The sequence below is a fragment of the Carassius auratus genome, chromosome 12 (assembly GCF_003368295.1).
Source record: "Carassius auratus strain Wakin chromosome 12, ASM336829v1, whole genome shotgun sequence".
NCBI classification, from domain to species: Eukaryota; Metazoa; Chordata; class Actinopteri; order Cypriniformes; family Cyprinidae; genus Carassius; species Carassius auratus.
The window spans coordinates 5,591,411-5,607,390 of record NC_039254.1 but is presented as its reverse complement, the minus strand read 5'-3'; the positions used below and the strand labels follow the sequence as shown (position 1 = coordinate 5,607,390).

The 15,980-nt window shown below is 37.8% G+C and overlaps 2 protein-coding genes across 9 annotated transcripts in view; one reads left to right on the top strand and one right to left on the bottom strand.

Moving 5' to 3' along the window:
- The first annotated feature begins 2,858 nt into the window (after nucleotides 1–2,858).
- srsf2a (serine and arginine rich splicing factor 2a) lies at nucleotides 2,859–6,482 on the top strand. Of its 4 annotated transcripts, none has more exons than XR_003293339.1 (4): nucleotides 2,859–3,370; nucleotides 4,088–4,397; nucleotides 4,966–5,729; nucleotides 6,181–6,481. XR_003293339.1 is itself a non-coding variant. In XM_026276534.1 (3 exons), exons 1-2 carry the CDS (start codon nucleotides 3,015–3,017, stop codon nucleotides 4,392–4,394), a joined length of 663 nt encoding a protein of 220 aa, XP_026132319.1. In that variant the 5' UTR covers nucleotides 2,859–3,014; the 3' UTR covers nucleotides 4,395–4,397; nucleotides 4,966–6,481. The 4 variants fall into 4 exon arrangements, 2 of the variants coding, with proteins under 2 accessions (XP_026132319.1, XP_026132318.1); XR_003293338.1 differs by having other exon boundaries at nucleotides 2,860–3,370; nucleotides 5,642–5,729; nucleotides 6,181–6,482; XM_026276534.1 differs by having other exon boundaries at nucleotides 4,966–6,481.
- The window catches only part of dnmbp (dynamin binding protein), a 56,336-nt gene continuing 46,831 nt past the window's right edge, over nucleotides 6,476–15,980 (bottom strand). For 4 of the 5 annotated variants that reach the window (XM_026276528.1, XM_026276526.1, XM_026276525.1 and 1 more), the window contains 10 exons: nucleotides 15,404–15,421; nucleotides 14,014–14,213; nucleotides 13,804–13,934; nucleotides 13,609–13,713; nucleotides 13,380–13,511; nucleotides 11,721–12,053; nucleotides 11,437–11,619; nucleotides 10,328–10,526; nucleotides 9,614–10,239; nucleotides 6,476–9,103 (listed from right to left, as the gene is read on the bottom strand). In XM_026276528.1, the coding sequence (XP_026132313.1) occupies nucleotides 8,918–9,103; nucleotides 9,614–10,239; nucleotides 10,328–10,526; nucleotides 11,437–11,619; nucleotides 11,721–12,053; nucleotides 13,380–13,511; nucleotides 13,609–13,713; nucleotides 13,804–13,934; nucleotides 14,014–14,213; nucleotides 15,404–15,421 (2,113 nt within the window). In that variant the 3' untranslated portion in view covers nucleotides 6,476–8,917. The remainder of the gene's footprint in view (nucleotides 9,104–9,613; nucleotides 10,240–10,327; nucleotides 10,527–11,436; nucleotides 11,620–11,720; nucleotides 12,054–13,379; nucleotides 13,512–13,608; nucleotides 13,714–13,803; nucleotides 13,935–14,013; nucleotides 14,214–15,403; nucleotides 15,422–15,980) is intronic. The other variant, XM_026276529.1, reaches the window with a different exon arrangement.

Below are 15,980 nucleotides of genomic sequence, written 5' to 3'. Positions count from 1 at the left end.
TTCTTAAGCTGATTTTTAAATGTATAAATAATCAAGCTCCAGCCGTACTCTGTCCTTTTGTGACAAAAATAAACACAAGGGGAGTTGCCACTAGGAGAGCAGCGGGTGGCAACTGCATAGCAGAGGGGCGCAAAACCACTTTTGGCCACTCAAGTTTTTCAGTGATAGGGACCCATTTTTGGAATGATTTACCAACGGAAATAAAAACAGAAACCAACCTGAAAACATTTAATAGAAAGGTGAAACACTGGCTGAAAGAAAATCAAATATGTGGACATTGACTCATTTTTTGTTGCAATGTATTGTCTGTGCTGGATATGATGTGTTGTGTTGTGTTGTGTAGTGTAATGTAGTCGGGATTGTGTAAAATGTTAATGTTAATATTTATAAGGTATTTGTTGCATGATTGTGTAGTTTACACTATGTAGTTTTTTATGTTTTTAGAAAGGCCTGACCAGGGACTGGGGTTGCAAATTAGCCTATTGGCTAGAAACCTTTTATGCAACACATTTACACATTTTGTTATGGCTTTGTCTATGATAATTATGTATGTAACAATGTGCGCTGCATTGTCCCTGATAAATAAATAAACTAAAAAAAAAAAAAAAAAAAAAAAAAATATATATATATTTTTGGCAAATGTAAAAGCCCTTTCACACAAAAGCCTCAGGATGAAGGAAATGTAAATACACATCTGTATGGTAGAACACAGAAGAAGTTCAACACTCTTCAGCAATAAAAAAAAAAATGTTAGTTTATCTTGTGTAATTTATACTTAATAGTCTGGTTGAATTGGATCATCAAAGGTCAGAAGCAAATTTGTTAATAAATTGGGATTAAATACATAAAATATATTTGTATTATTTAACATATTTAATTATTGCAGCTTTAGTCATATTGCTTATTGCTTTTAACAGTTGGTTATTTATTTGAAAAATAAATATTTTCTTGTAAATTAAAAAGTAATGCATTACTTTAGTACTAGTAACTTGAAAAATAATCTGATAACGTAACTCGCGTCACTTGTAATGCGTTAGCCCCAACACTGAGCATAGGCCTACACACACACTCAAATAGGAAATAAAACAGTTCTCAAATAAGCATATGTGTGTGTTCTAAAATGCTGAAACAGTGGTGTCTCATATTTTAGAACAGTCAATGCAATTTATGCAATTTTTTGTCAACAGTAAGACGGCTGTGACAGTAGTATTTCCACGTGTTGCCTGTTACTTTTGTTTGCGCTTGTAAGGATAGACCAATCACAATCGTTTGCGGGTAGAATATAAGCATTTTTAAAAATCGTTTTACAAATTACAGAGATTGGTTTGACGGATTTGAATTTATATGTCATATATCAGTCTTTGTGATTAAAACATTTAAAAGTTTATATGTTAAGTATATAAAGGTCTTAAGTAAAAAACAACAAAAACATCCTGAGCTCCGAATGTAGCTTAGTCGAGTATTAGCTCTCTGATCCGCCAGGCGCCCCCTGCTGGAGGTTAACATTATTTCTAAAGACAACAACAACAACAGCAAAACATTTCAGCTAGTGATATTTGCTGCTCAATGATCAGTGCTGTTTTACTGTCATCGGAAGCACTATTGGCCACCCTGGTGTCAGGTTTAAATCCAGACGTGAGGTTTAGCGCAGTAACAACAAATCCTGCCTCGACAAACGTGACCTTCCACAAATTTTTGGGAAACGATCACTGCAGAGCAATAAGGGAACCTCAGCTGGTGTTTATTTAGTTGCTCTTGTGTCAGCTGTGTTTCAATTGAAATGCATTATTAGTATTTATATTATTAGCAATTGTATAATATACATTTCATAAGTTACAGCAGCCGTTAGTTCAGGAACAAGCGAGCAACTGTGCTTGATTTTCTGTAGTTTCTTAATTTTGTTTAATCATTATCACTAAACTATTTATGTTATTTATCATTTGATAGTTTATACCAGTTATCACAAAATCGATTATACAATTATATTTATTGATTTATGGTATTTATTTATAACTTGTTCTGTGCTCTTAATCTTATGATTGTGGTGTTTCGTTGAATTTTGTTGTGTGTGTTTGTATGTGTGTGTGTGTGTTCACAATGTCACAATTTCATTTTGATGTCATTGGGAAGCAGCAACACTTGTATTTGTGCTGATTAGACAAAGTCTTAACCATAGACTGTATAAAAACAGGTCTTAACACTGAAACATACACAAATAAAATTATCCAATAAACCCTTCTCATTTGTAGATTCCACAGATCTGCAAATATGATAATTTTCACACGAGGGACCCCCAAAAAGCCATAGTTTCTTGAATAGGCCTAAACACTCAAGTTTTCTATGTCTAAAATAATGAAGTGCTTATTACATCATTATAGTACTATAGGCCGTGGTTCATTATATATATTATTTACTAATTCATTTTAATCTGGGTTAATTTGAACAAGTTAAGGTTACGTTTTATTTTATTATTTATTTATTTATTACTGTTTTATAAGCTACACAGTTTTCACTTGTCCATGGACCTCACACTACGTGTTTAGGAAACCAGTGTTTGTTACACTGGGCTGCTGAATTAAATTTTTGAAATTTAAAGGAAATTTGATAAATGCACTAACTACACTACATACCAATAGTGTACTGCGGCATTAAATAAATTATCTTGGTTATTAGGCTACAGCTTTTACAAACTCGAGCTAAATTTGCAAGAGAATTTGCAGGTCTTCGTTCCCAGTCAAGCGGAGATGGAGAGATGGATCAGGTAAGCTGTAGTGTCACTTAAATACCAGAAGTGGCCGTATTTTTGCGACAGGAGTCTGATGTTGTTGGGTATTTGCAAATAAAAGCCAACCTCCACCATCCGGCGACATCCGGTTACCGCCATTTTAGAGAGTGATTTGCTCTCGGCGTGTTTCTCTGGACGCTCCCGAATGGTTCGCTATTTTTCCTGAAAATCTAACTAGTAGCTCTATTATTTTTCGCATAACGTACTGCAGTAGGGTTAGTGATTCAAGATGAGCTACGGCAGACCTCCGCCCGACGTCGAGGGCATGACATCTTTAAAAGTCGACAATCTGACGTACCGCACGTCTCCTGAAACGCTGCGGCGGGTTTTCGAAAAGTACGGCCGAGTCGGGGACGTCTACATCCCGAGAGACCGGTACACAAAAGAGAGCCGCGGGTTCGCCTTCGTCCGTTTTCATGATAAGCGGGACGCCGAAGATGCAATGGACGCCATGGACGGCGCGCTGCTGGACGGGCGCGAACTGCGCGTGCAGATGGCGCGATACGGGCGCCCGCCAGATTCGCATTATAGCCGCCGCGGAGCCGCGCCGAGGAGGTACGGGGGACACGGACGGAGAAGCCGGAGGTAAGTCCCACATATAGTCTTTTGTTTAAATATTTTCATTTTAAACCACTGTAACTACGATTTATGTTTAAACATCACATCTGCGGCCTTAAGTTTGAGGCCTTAGGCCTCAACACCATGTGTTTGACGTTAATCCTTGTTTTGCTTCTAAATGCGTTTGTTTAATCGTCGTAAGCAGCTAATGAATTCGATTTCGTTTCAAATCGTTTCCGTTTTTAGAGTATTGGTATTGTTTCGTCGTTTTTGTGGCGCAGTAAGTTACGTTACCAAACAATTGCACAACTTTGATTCTTGATCATGTGGTTCGTTTGAGTCGGTTCTTTTGAATCTGTTGTAACGTTAGCCGTTTGAAAACAAACCCATTCTGAGCCATTGTTACAGCACATTTAAGTAGACATTTTTAATAAGTTAATACCACGTGATGACTTAACATGCTTTAAACGCCTTGAATCTAATAAGGATAAGGAAAAAAGTTTAAAAGAGTCTGTGGTTTGAATGCAGTAACGTGTGGTGATTTTATACTTGAATTACTGGTTTTGGTTAAGACAAGAAACCTTGGTAACTGTTCTGTAATGTAATGGAAGTCCATGCAAATAGCTGCGTTCATGTGTGTTCACAATTGTACAAGTTTTAATGGTGTTTTGTAATACTGTAACACCAACAGTTTTTCACTGTGCAAGCAATCCTTATACTAATTTGTTAATTTGATGTTTTTAGCCGTAGTCCTAGGCGCAGGAGACACAGCAGGTCTAGGTCCAGGAGCAAGAGCCGTTCCCGGAGCAGGTCCCGCTACAGCCGATCCAGGTCCTACTCCCGTTCCCGATCTAGGTCCCGTTCCCGCTCTAAAACCCGCACACCACGCAGAAGCAAGTCCAAATCGGCTTCCAGGTCCCGTTCGAGGTCCAAGTCCAAGTCTCGCTCCAGGAGCCATACTCCTAGATCCAACAAAGGATCCAAATCACGATCCAGATCGAGAAGCAGACCCAAATCTCCTGAGGATACTGGAGCCACTGCTGAATCCTGAAATGTAGGCGAGCCTAATGTTTTGTATAAAACTATATTTGTAATTTTCTTGCAACTACAGGAGTTTTTGTCATCCAAGAATTGTAAGAACTAGTTTTTTTTTGTTTTTTTTTTAAAAAATGTAATATCCGCAGTAGTCCTGAACTTTTGATTTTAAGCAGACTAATCACCCCGATATAACTAATGCTCGAAGTGGGGTAAAGTGAAGGCATGCATAGCTCACTTAACGCTTAATGCTGCTTAAGGTTTCTTAAAAAAAAATTGTTTTCGCCCTTGTACTTTTCTTTTTCCTCCAAGTCCTTCAAGAAATCTGCAGATGTGGTAGATGCATCATCTTAAAGGAGGTTTCAGGTTTTACCCAAATTTAATTTGGAGCTGTTATTCACAGCATTTGTCTGGTATCTCCGTTTCTGCATGACTTAAGGGTTTTTTTTAAATTCACATCCTAAGCCTCACAATGGATATTTGATTTGGAGCTGTCGTGGGTATAATATCGTAAGTATATTTGTTTTGAAACGTGTACCAGCCAAAATCCATTGATTTCATCTAAATGTGGAATTCTTTCCTCCAAGCTGCTGATTCCTGTTTGCAAAAGAGGAGTTTGGGGCAGTTTGAGAGCAGTTAGTGTGTGATCCGACCATTGGCTGCCTGCTGCTGATTGGCGGTTGCTATGGAGCAGGTCGGTCTCATTGAGTGTTGAGGTGGTGTTGAGGTACGTCTGCAGGACAATGGACCGAGACCTTTCATCATCCTTGTCACAAACTCATGTCTATCGTGGCATAGGCAAAAGCGGGATGGATGTGGGGTGTGTTCTCCAAGCTAGTCTAAGCTGTCAGGCTGCTGGGTGTCTGATTTTAATCAGGCCTGTAATTTAGTACTTTAATTTAGTAAGTTAAATAAGCGGTTAGCTTGTTCTAACTGCCAATAAATTATACCTCAGCTGACCGACACTTAAAGTGGCTATGAGAAATGAATTTCACCCTCAGGTTTGTTGGTTCTCTATCAACGAGGTTTCTTGCAGAACAAACATCAGGTACATGAGGTTTCTTGCAGCACAAAAATGAAGTCCATAAAATTTAAAATATGGCTAGTTTCTCGTTATGTGTGGAAAAGTGCCTGTTTGTTCTGTTTAACTGAGGACCAGCTATCGAGCGTTGCGTAATATGCAATGCCTCGTTTTATGACGACTACTGAAGAACCTCCTCCGTTTTGCTCTTTGGAACTAACTTGGTTCTTCTTTTCTTCTAGATGATGTCAGCTGGTTCGATCTTCGAGGATCGCATCGAACAGATGTCCGTCTGAGGATACCCAAATTATCCATATAGCAGACCGAAAGGTTATTGTAATTTGGTCAATCTTTTAAATGATGGTTTTTTTTGTTTTGTTTTTTCTGTTGCCCGCAATTGTTTTTGTATCTTACATTTGAATTCCATGTGATATTAAATGATCTTTATGCCTAAATTTGGCTACTAAGTGAAATCACTTCTCTTCATTTTTGATAGTTTTCTTTTTTTCTCCCAGACTAAAGTAAGTTCATTTTAATCAGTTTTTTGTTCTTAATAAACATTTATTAATGGACAACTTTGGATGTCGTGAATATTTCTTTGACCTTAAAGGACTGGGTAGAGACTGTAATTTGGCCACTTAAAAAAGAAAAAAAAATCTTGCCATGTAATACCATTACATCATAAAGATAGCTAATAGAGCACGTGGTGTTTTGGTTTAAATGGAAAATTTCACAACAACATGATTCTAATATTCTCTCTTGTGTATTTTCTATGCACTAGGCGCAGTTGCGTAGCAGTTGAGTTTTGCTGGTTAGCTGTTAAGGTGGCGTGTTGCGGTGCAGAGTGCTTGGCTGTTTCCAGTATTCTCCTGATTGCTCCTGTGTAACGCCTTGATTCTTAAAATTTTGGCTGCAGCATTTATTCTTTTTGCAGAAAGCTCCTGTGCAAGTCCTTTTGTGAGTACTAATAAGGCAGATATCTGAGCTTATTTCACATCTCCGGGAGTTCTATAATTTGTGACATGCTCACTTGGTCGTAATTTCTATGTGAATGATAATAAAGGTGTTTTTTTTTTCTCTGAGCATGGCTGATTTGATGTATACAGATTGTGGGTATTTTTTTTTTTTTTTTACTAGTTTGTCAGTCTAATGTTTGGTGTAAAGAAGCAAATTAAACAGTCCTTAACTGGAAATAAATTGTGATACACAAAGTATTGGCACTTGTAATCTCATTAATGGATTCACACTCTATGGCTTTTGGTGAAATTTAATATGAAGCTTTATTACAGCGTAAATTTGTCAAGAACTCCAAACATTTCTACTTGGATGTGTACAAACAGACTACTTAAGACTTTGAAAATGTTACCATAGTCTTAAAACACAAGTCAAAAAGTAACGAGCTAATAAAGTCTGTTTGAAATAAAATGTAAACGCATATAGGACTTTTTGTAAAGCGTTCATCCATTTGGTTTATTTTTTAAAAATGCCATAATTGGACTTCTCTGATCATTTTACTGGTAGTCTGCTTAAACCCACCCTTTCAAGCTCACGGTCCTTCACTTTTGAGTGCAGTGCCCACATTTTGAAATCAAATCCAGTCACTAATAATTGTTTTTCTTTTTTATAATCCATTACACTATCTACATTTGTCTGCCAAAGCACTAAGGTAATTTAATGACAAGTCTGAATGAAATGAAAATTAATCTGACCTATATCATTATCCAGGGCTTCAGGTGTCTGTATAGTTCTCCTGAACAATGATTTTTTTTTCCACCTCAAGAAACTTTAGCTGGATCATCTTTCTCCAGGTTCACACCACCCATTTCCAACCTTTTTTCCTTCCTCATTCGAATCACTGCCATGATCATGCGAACACAGTTCATCAAACTGTTGCATATGAATTTTCAAAGGTAAAATTACTGTAAAACGCAAGTACAAAATCACCAGTACTGTTCAAGAAAAAAATATAGAAATGGTAACTTGAAACCATAAAATCAAGAGTTTTGTATTGTTACATAGACCTAGTGCAACACCACCACAATGAGAAGCCCTACTTACAAGCAGTTAGGACCAAGCATAAAATGTTTTTTTTTCCTACTGTTTTAGACAAATGACTACAGTGAAAATATATTTACATTTATGTATCATCAAAATATATAGGCTCTATAATTGGCTTCTATTTTTGAGCGTAAACTGAAAAAATACCCAGACTAATTCTGAAAATTAAGTGTTGCATGCTTCAACATGTTTAATATTAAGGTTTTAGTTATGCATTTATTTTTCTTGCATCTTTCATATGTTTAATTAACTTTCAGACAGTTTTAATCCAATAATGCTGAAAGAAAATGAATGTTAATAAAACAATAAAAATCTATTTTGTACTTTTATATGGGTGTAGCTGATCTGGATTGTCAAAGCATCATTCAAAAGCAAAACAACAATATTTGAAATAAGTGAAGAAGTCGACATTGTGTTAAAACCAGTATTGCCAAACGATTCCAAATTGGTGCAGCCATACCCTACAGAATTATTAGATGTAACACAAACATTTTTTTTCTTTTTTTTTTTATTTAAAAGAGGAGAAATGGATCAGTTGACACTGGAGTGCAGAAGTTCATTCTCAGGATATACAGCATGAGAGATAAATATACTGAGTTCATCTGTTGGTGCATCACATCAAATGATCTCACAACTGCTCAAAACATGTCAGTTTTAACTTGTAAATGCATTCAAGTACAAGTGACAAACTTAATGCTATCAAAAAGTAAAAAGATAAAAAAAACACTGTACCTTAAAAAAAAAAAGTGTCTCTTGCATTTCATTCATATTTTCAGGAATAAGATATGGTCACCAGTGGTAAATATGTTATCATCTGAGAACCATAATGGGGAATAAATCCAAACACTTCATATATATTTTGTTCGCATTCACTGAAACCCAGCAGAATCTTTTAGTTTCTCTCTCTAGGTGCACTATGATTGTCAGATGAAGGGAGGCAACATCTCAAAACACTCTGCACACTCACTGGCACACAAACAAACACTCATTCACTCACTCTCTTGCACTCATAATTATGGACATCACTATCATGCTAGTCCTGGAATACCGATCCCATCAGTGTGAATCGCACATGCCCAATACAAGTCCTCCACTCCACTCCTACACATCAAAATGCTCTCTATGGAGCAATTAAGCGCTAACACTATAAATGGAGTATCCAAGAACAGCAGAACATGTCAGATCATTGAATCCAACACCAAACCGCCTCTCAGTCCAAACTAGTTCATCGTTTTAAATCCCACCTGCACCATCCTCTATAACCACTAGGGGTCAGGAGTTACATTCATTGACTAGTCAATATGGAGGGCATCATTTTTTTCCATCAGTAGCAATGACCATTTCACCACATCAGTGCATCTCCTCTATATTTAAGGCACAATAATGTCCTTTTGTAGTGTTCTCCCCGTAGTGAGTTTGCCTGTAGTGGTCTGGGGTTTGTTCTTGTTCAAATGTCCAGCTCATGTGTACTCCGATTTGCGGATGTAGTTGGATGGGACGTAACCCCTCCTTCCTCCGGCCTCTCCCAGCCACCACTCCTGGTTACCATTCATGTCCTGGAACTCAAGGATTCGGACTCGCTGATTGGCTGAAATGCTGAGCTCATTTGCACACCGTGCACTGAAGGAGTAAAGAGCGTAAAATATCTGAAAGAAAATATAAAGTTGAAAAATTAATATGAATAATCATTGACGAAGTAAATAATGTGGTTTAATTATTTTGTTGCACATAAATTATATTTATTACAAATCATATTTATTTGTAGAATTATATGAAATTACTCAAAATCATTACTTTTTTTAAATTCCCAAATTACAACACAGTTATATTATTAATTTGCACACAATTTTTTAATGATCAAATGCTGTAATAACTTCTAACTAACAATAACTAATAAGGACATGACTTATTATTTTTCAACATGACAAGACAAATCCGAACCTATTAATATGATACAGTTTATTTGTTTTATTATACATTATATTTATAACAAATTATTTTTCATGTTGTAATTCCATTCTAATTATTTAAAATAACTAATTATTGGAATTTTTTATTTATTTATGCAATGTGTATACAAAATTGCTAATTAACGTCATATTCTCATTTAATGTTTGAAGTATGCAATCACTGAATTCTGGAGTGATTTAGTTCACCTGGTGTCCATCGATCTCGGGTTCAGGCTCTGGATCTATATACTCCCCAGGACTGTACTGTGATCTTCTCTGCTGTAGCGAATGGTCTCCATTTAGTCTCTGCTGTGAGCTACAACCTCCACGCGAGTCGTGGTACCTCGAAGATGGTTCATTCCTGGAGGGACAAGAATCGGTCTCAGAGAGGTCTGAAGGGTCTCTGTGATTGGTAGGGGTGTTTTTCTCAGGGTCTAAAGAGTCTCTGTGATTGGCGGAGTTTCGATAGGAGGGCTCTGAGTGTTCCCTGTTGTTTCGACAGGCCGTCTCAGGCAGTTCTTTATTAATGGGAGAGCTTCTGGAGGTGGGCTCGAGGGAATCCCTCTGACTGTTGGTTGAAGAAGCCTCTCTGTTTTTTCTCGGAGTGGTCTCTTGATTCGTGCGGGTGTGTGGAGGCATCGCCGTTGAGAAGCTGACAGTTGACGTCTCCTGGTTGAAAGTCAGAGTGCTGTTACTATTCTGCCGTGAGAACATGGGAGAGGAGCCACCGTAGCCCGACTCATTTGATGACTGGCTCTCAATGGAAACATCCGACTGACTCCTGCGTGGATTGTAGGGCTTTAAGAAGGAGCTATAGACAAAGCCCTTTGTAACTAGAGAAAAAAAAAAAAAAAAGAGTGAGTCATATGTATTTTAGGAAATGCTGACACATGTATTAGACACACATAATGCGATTCAAACCTCCACTGTCTATTAGCCAGCGGTTCTGGCTGCCCATGGGGTCTTGCTGCTTGATGACACCCACTATGTCTCCCTCCAGCACGGACACATCCAAGTCCTGTGCTGCGTTAAAATTTCTTTCAGCTTGATAGAGTTTCTCTGGGCCATATCTTGCTAGAAGACCTGCGCGGTGCTCATCCGTCTGTTGCACCTGGTTTGGCTGCAAAACCAGACAGAAATGAGGAACCGAAAAAGAGGAAAACAAATAATGGACTAAAAAGGGAAATGGTCTTTTATCACCATGGTTGACGGTGCTGCTACAAAAACAGTTTAAACCAGCATACATTAAAATGTTAGTCTAGGTTTCTATCCAAAACCGCATAAAAACTGGCCCGATCTGCTATTCACCTTGGTTCAAGCTGTTTTTAATCTTGTCTGTTTAAGATCAAGGAGATTTAAAACTAATTACTGTTGTTGCAAAGAAACCGTGTTCTAAACTATTAGTGTTTATTAATATTTAGTTATTTAATATTTATTTTAAAGTACCTTTTATTTTTATGTTATCATTTGAACTTGTTTTAATAATTTCATGCGCCTCTGTCATTTTCGTTAGGTTTTTTTTTAAATATTCCTATTAAAAGTTTAATTTATTTTTACTTCAGTTTTAGTAATTTAGTACTTTAACCTAAACTTATGTCATTTCAATTAGCTGCCAAGGCAATATTTCTTAATTTCGTTTACAAATTTTAAGCTGGTTTTTCATCTAATATTTATTGTCATTTTAGTACTTCAGTTTAAACGTAGTTGCCAAGGCAATATTTCTAATTTATGCTTACGTTTTTTTAAGCTAAGGTTTTTCATCTAATATTTATTATTTGTTGTTATCAAAAAAATATTTTATTTAGCTTTATTTTAATCATTTAGTTTTTATTTCAGTTTTAGTAATTTTAGTATTTCAACTTCTTTTATTTCGGTTAAGTCGCCAAGGCAATATTTCGAATCTTCATTCCAGTTTAAACTAATACTTTTAGTTAAGCTTTACTTCAATGAATGAAATTGAGTTTTTACCATTTTATATAATGTTAAAAAGACCTGTCTGTTTCGGATCAGGCTGCATTAGGAAAACTCACAGGGCCTTGTTGTTTCTTTGAGTTCTGTTTCTCAAGAGTCTTCCTGTCAAAAGGCTTGCGTACAGTTGTTGTAGGAAGATTATCAGGAAAGAAACTGAAGCTCTGAAGTAAATCCAACACGCGAGTGTGCTCCTCTTGGAACAAGGACACCAGATTTCCTTCTGTACCACCCAAACCGGACAGCTAGGCAGATGTAAACACATAACATTAAGTTTAAAAGAATTAAGGTTGCGGCCGAAGACCTCACAGGAATGTTACAGAGCATGATAAAGCTCTGTCCTCACCTGCAGCAGTGGTTTGAGCTCTCCCAGCGTGAGTGCAATGAAATCTCTCTGTGCCTGGGTGAAGCCCCTCACGCAGCTGGTGAACAGATCTTCGGCTGCGTGGTGGAACTTGGGCAGCTCATCCAGCAGCTGGGCGTTCAGAGCTTCATAGTTATTCCTCGCCCTCTGCAGCTCCTCCTGCACACGCTTGTCCTTCAGCCTTTCTGCACGCTCCTTACAGTTGTCGTAGTCCAGCAGCTTGTCCCTACGTTTCTGGATCAGTTTGTGGGGACCGGCGAACATATTGAGCAGCTGGGTGAGGGGACTGATGACTAAGGCTTCGGTCCTCTCCTTCTGCTCGAACACAGACAGGCATTTAGAAAGATTTGAGACATATCTCATGCCAGTATATCATGTGCTTAATTCAAATTAATACTGAATGGTGAAAAAAATACAGTAAGTGAAATAACTACTAGAAAAACAAATCAAAATTGATGTATGGCTGCTTACTGCCCCAAGTCTCAGTGATATTTATCAATCTATTTGACCCGTTTTGTCATACACCCAACGTAAGTAATTGATAGTTCACTCAAAAATGAAAATTCTTTCATTAATTACTCATCCTCATGTCGTTTTGAACCTGTGAGAACTTTGTTCATCTTCAGAACACAAACAAAGATATTTTTGATGAAATCCGAGAGCTTTCTGACCATGAATAGAAAGCAACTGAACTACCACGTTGTTGAAGGCACAGAAAGGTAGTAAATATATTGTTACAATAGTCCATGTGACATCAGAGGATCAACCATAATTCTATGAAGCTACGAGAATATCTTTTATGTGCAAAAAAAAAAACATGACTTAATTCCACAAATTCTTCCGTGTCAGCGTTCGACACGGGTTTACGAGAGGTTGAACCACTGATGTCACATGGACTATTTTAATGATGTCTTTTCTACCTTTCTGGGCCTTAAACGTGTCAGTTGCTGTCTATACAGGGTCAGAAAGCTCTCAGATTTCATAAAAAATATCTAAATTTGTGTCCCCAAGATGAACGAAGGTCTTACGGGTTTGGAACGACTAGACGATGAGTAATTCATTTTTGGGTGAACTATCCCTTTAAAGCTGCAGTAGGTAACTTTTGTAAAAATATATTTTTTACATATTTGTTAAACCTGTCATTATGTCCTGACAGAAGAATATGAGACAGATAATCTGTGAAACAAAATCAAGCTCCTCTGGCTCCTCCCAGTGGTCCTATTGCCATTTGCAGAAACTCCATCGCTCCTGGTAAAAAACAACCAATCAGAGTTGCGGTCCGTAACTTTGTTTGTGTTCAAAATGTAGAAAAATGTATATAATAAGCGAGTACACCATGAATCCATTTTCCAAACTGTGTTTTTAGCTTGTCCTGAATCACTAGGGTACAACTATAATAAGTGTTTTTATTCTGACTATTTTAGATTGCTTCGGGGGTACCGCGGCGGAGTAACCCAGTACCTTTGTGATTCTTCATAGACATAAACAGAGAGAAGTAGTTCCGGCTACGATGTTCTTCCGCAAGACGCAAGCAGTTCTGTTTATTAACCGCTAGAGCGTCAAAAGTTACCTACCGCAGCTTTAATACGTTTTTTTTATGTAGGTTTTTTTAAGGTAATGTGAGGTTATTTTGCTACTCACAAACTCTGTGAACTGATTGTCGCTGATGCATCGATGCGCTCTTTGAAAGCGTTCAGGGTCCATATGCTGTTGCCGTTCTGTGTAGATGTCACAGAAACTGATGGCGGACAGAACTTTTACTGAGGCTGACTCCTATTGGATTTAAAAGGGGTCAGGCAAAATTACATCAAATACTGAATCGAAATATGGGAAGATTAATAAAGAACGTATTCAGAGATCATTTCAATACCCTAATATGCTGCAGATAGAGGGAGATGTCCCTGATGAAGGATTTGATGAGTCGCTCCTGGAGTCTGAATCTTTTCTCTGCTTCATCAAAAGCTTCATCTTTGATCTAAGAAGGAATGAAGAGCAGTTTGGTTACCACCTATTCTCAACTGAATCTCCAGAAATCAGGGTGTCATTAACGGCAATGCCAATGTACCTGAGGTGAGATCCCAGTCAGGTGCTTTAAATGGCTGCTCACTCTGTTGGACTTCTTGATGATGGAGTGCATACTCAGCTTTGAGATCTTGTCAATGAGTCGGTCTTCATCGCCTTTGCGGTACTTCACCACTGTAGACAACAGATGGTGCTGTTCAGTTAGACAGCAGACATCCCATCAGACAGACAGACGATAAACACAGTCACATACCAAGATCCTTTCTCCTTTTGTATTCGTTGATGTTGACGTTGATCTCTTTAATGGACATCACTGCCTCTGCGAGCTGCTTCCTGTCGTGGTGTGACTCAGGAGTCGTGTTAAGCAGCTCCATCAGGAGCAAGGGGTAACGCATCACTCTCTGGACCGGCTTTATCAAGAAGGAACCTAGATTAATGTAGTTTGTCTTTCCCCTGTGACAGAACAATAGGGTGAGAGAGGGAGATTTAGACGCTCATCAAGGTAACATTCTTCACCCTCCTCTGACAACAGACTGGGGTCACTGAACACACACATTGTTTTCATCCATCAGTTATCCACTGGCTCACTGTCAACCACTTTAAAAAGGGTTACAGTTGACACAGTAGGCCACTAAGACATTCTAACAAAGAGTGCACACTTTCTGACTGATGGGATGAAAACAGAGGAGATCCAAATCCAGAGCTAAAGCATGATTTGGATGTTGCAGAATAGGACATTTTAAAACCAATGAATCTGGATGAAACATCACGTAGCAATTAGAGTATGTTTAAATTACATTTTTTGTGCCCTTAGACAAATAACACCGCTGTTATGTTGGTGTAATTGCTTCAAGTACCACATCATGAGCTCAGAGATTGTGTTAATAACCGTTTCACATCATGCCACCACAAAGCATTAAATCAGCTGCCAGAAAACAATACAAAAACAGTTTAAAATATGAGCCAATTTTTCCCACTGGGGTCATATTCTGACTGAAAAAAATTGCTTTGCACAACTTGTAGGGCTGGGTAAATTTTTTTTTTTAAATTATATATATATATATATATATATATATATATATATATATATATATATATATATATATTAATCGTGACCTACATTTGAACAAGTCTGTTCTTTTGAGAGAATGAAAATCATTCACTACTTCCAATGTAATCAATTTTTTTTTTTTTTAATTCATTTAACAGATGCTTTTATCCAAAGTGACTTAAAAATGAATAACACGACAAAGGATATATCATAAACACGAGTGTTCATAATACAAGGTTTCAGACATCAAATGACTACGTAATAACATAGTTCAAAACAATAATCAGTCTGAAACACTTCACTGCACAACTTACAGCACTAACAAAGGGATTTAATTTTTATATGCAAGAAGATGTAAGAAAAAGGAGCGTTATAACTATAACAATACCTATACCTACTAATTTGTGAAAATTTAAGTCAGAATATGACTGGACAAAGAAATGATCACAAAACACACAGCATACACACAGAGCAAACAAAGCCCCCTAGTCACACACGAACACAAGGAGAAAAGGGTTGCGCAGGTTAATAAACGTTCAGCATGCTGGCAGGCGCTTCACATGCAGTTGCTGTAGAGTTGTGTTAAACTTACCACTCACGGTATATCCCTCTGTCAGGGGAGAAGGAGAGAGAGAGGAGAGAAAGGGAACAAAACACACAGTGTCGGGTTAAACCACCTCTGTCTCTTATTAGAAAGAACCGAAGGAGCTTCTCACATATAATGTCCTTGTTTCACACAGCTTATTTTTAAAATAAGAGTCATGTCTTGCCACTATGCTGCAATGAACACGAATGCAGCGGGCAAAAGGGCAAGACGACAAACGTGAAACTGAAAAACTATTTGTGCACTTGATTAATAAGCTGCCAGTTGCTGGGGCAACTCATGCCATGGGTGACCCGCTTTAGGCGAGCAATAAGACTCTGTGGGGCCTCCACTGGCCCCTCTCTGATCTCCCACTGAGAGCCAAGATGAAATGTCAGTCAGAGTCTAGTGCACTCAAGTGTGGAAGTTCAAAAGTAATAAAAGACACCAGACGTTATTCTTAAGGAGCTTTTTTAGAGGATTTATTCCACTTTTTCATGGCTAGCTTGGTTACAGTAACATCCTGCCAGAGAATCAACATGTTAGCAGCAATTTCTTTTTCGACTGGATTCAGAGTCATTTGGGA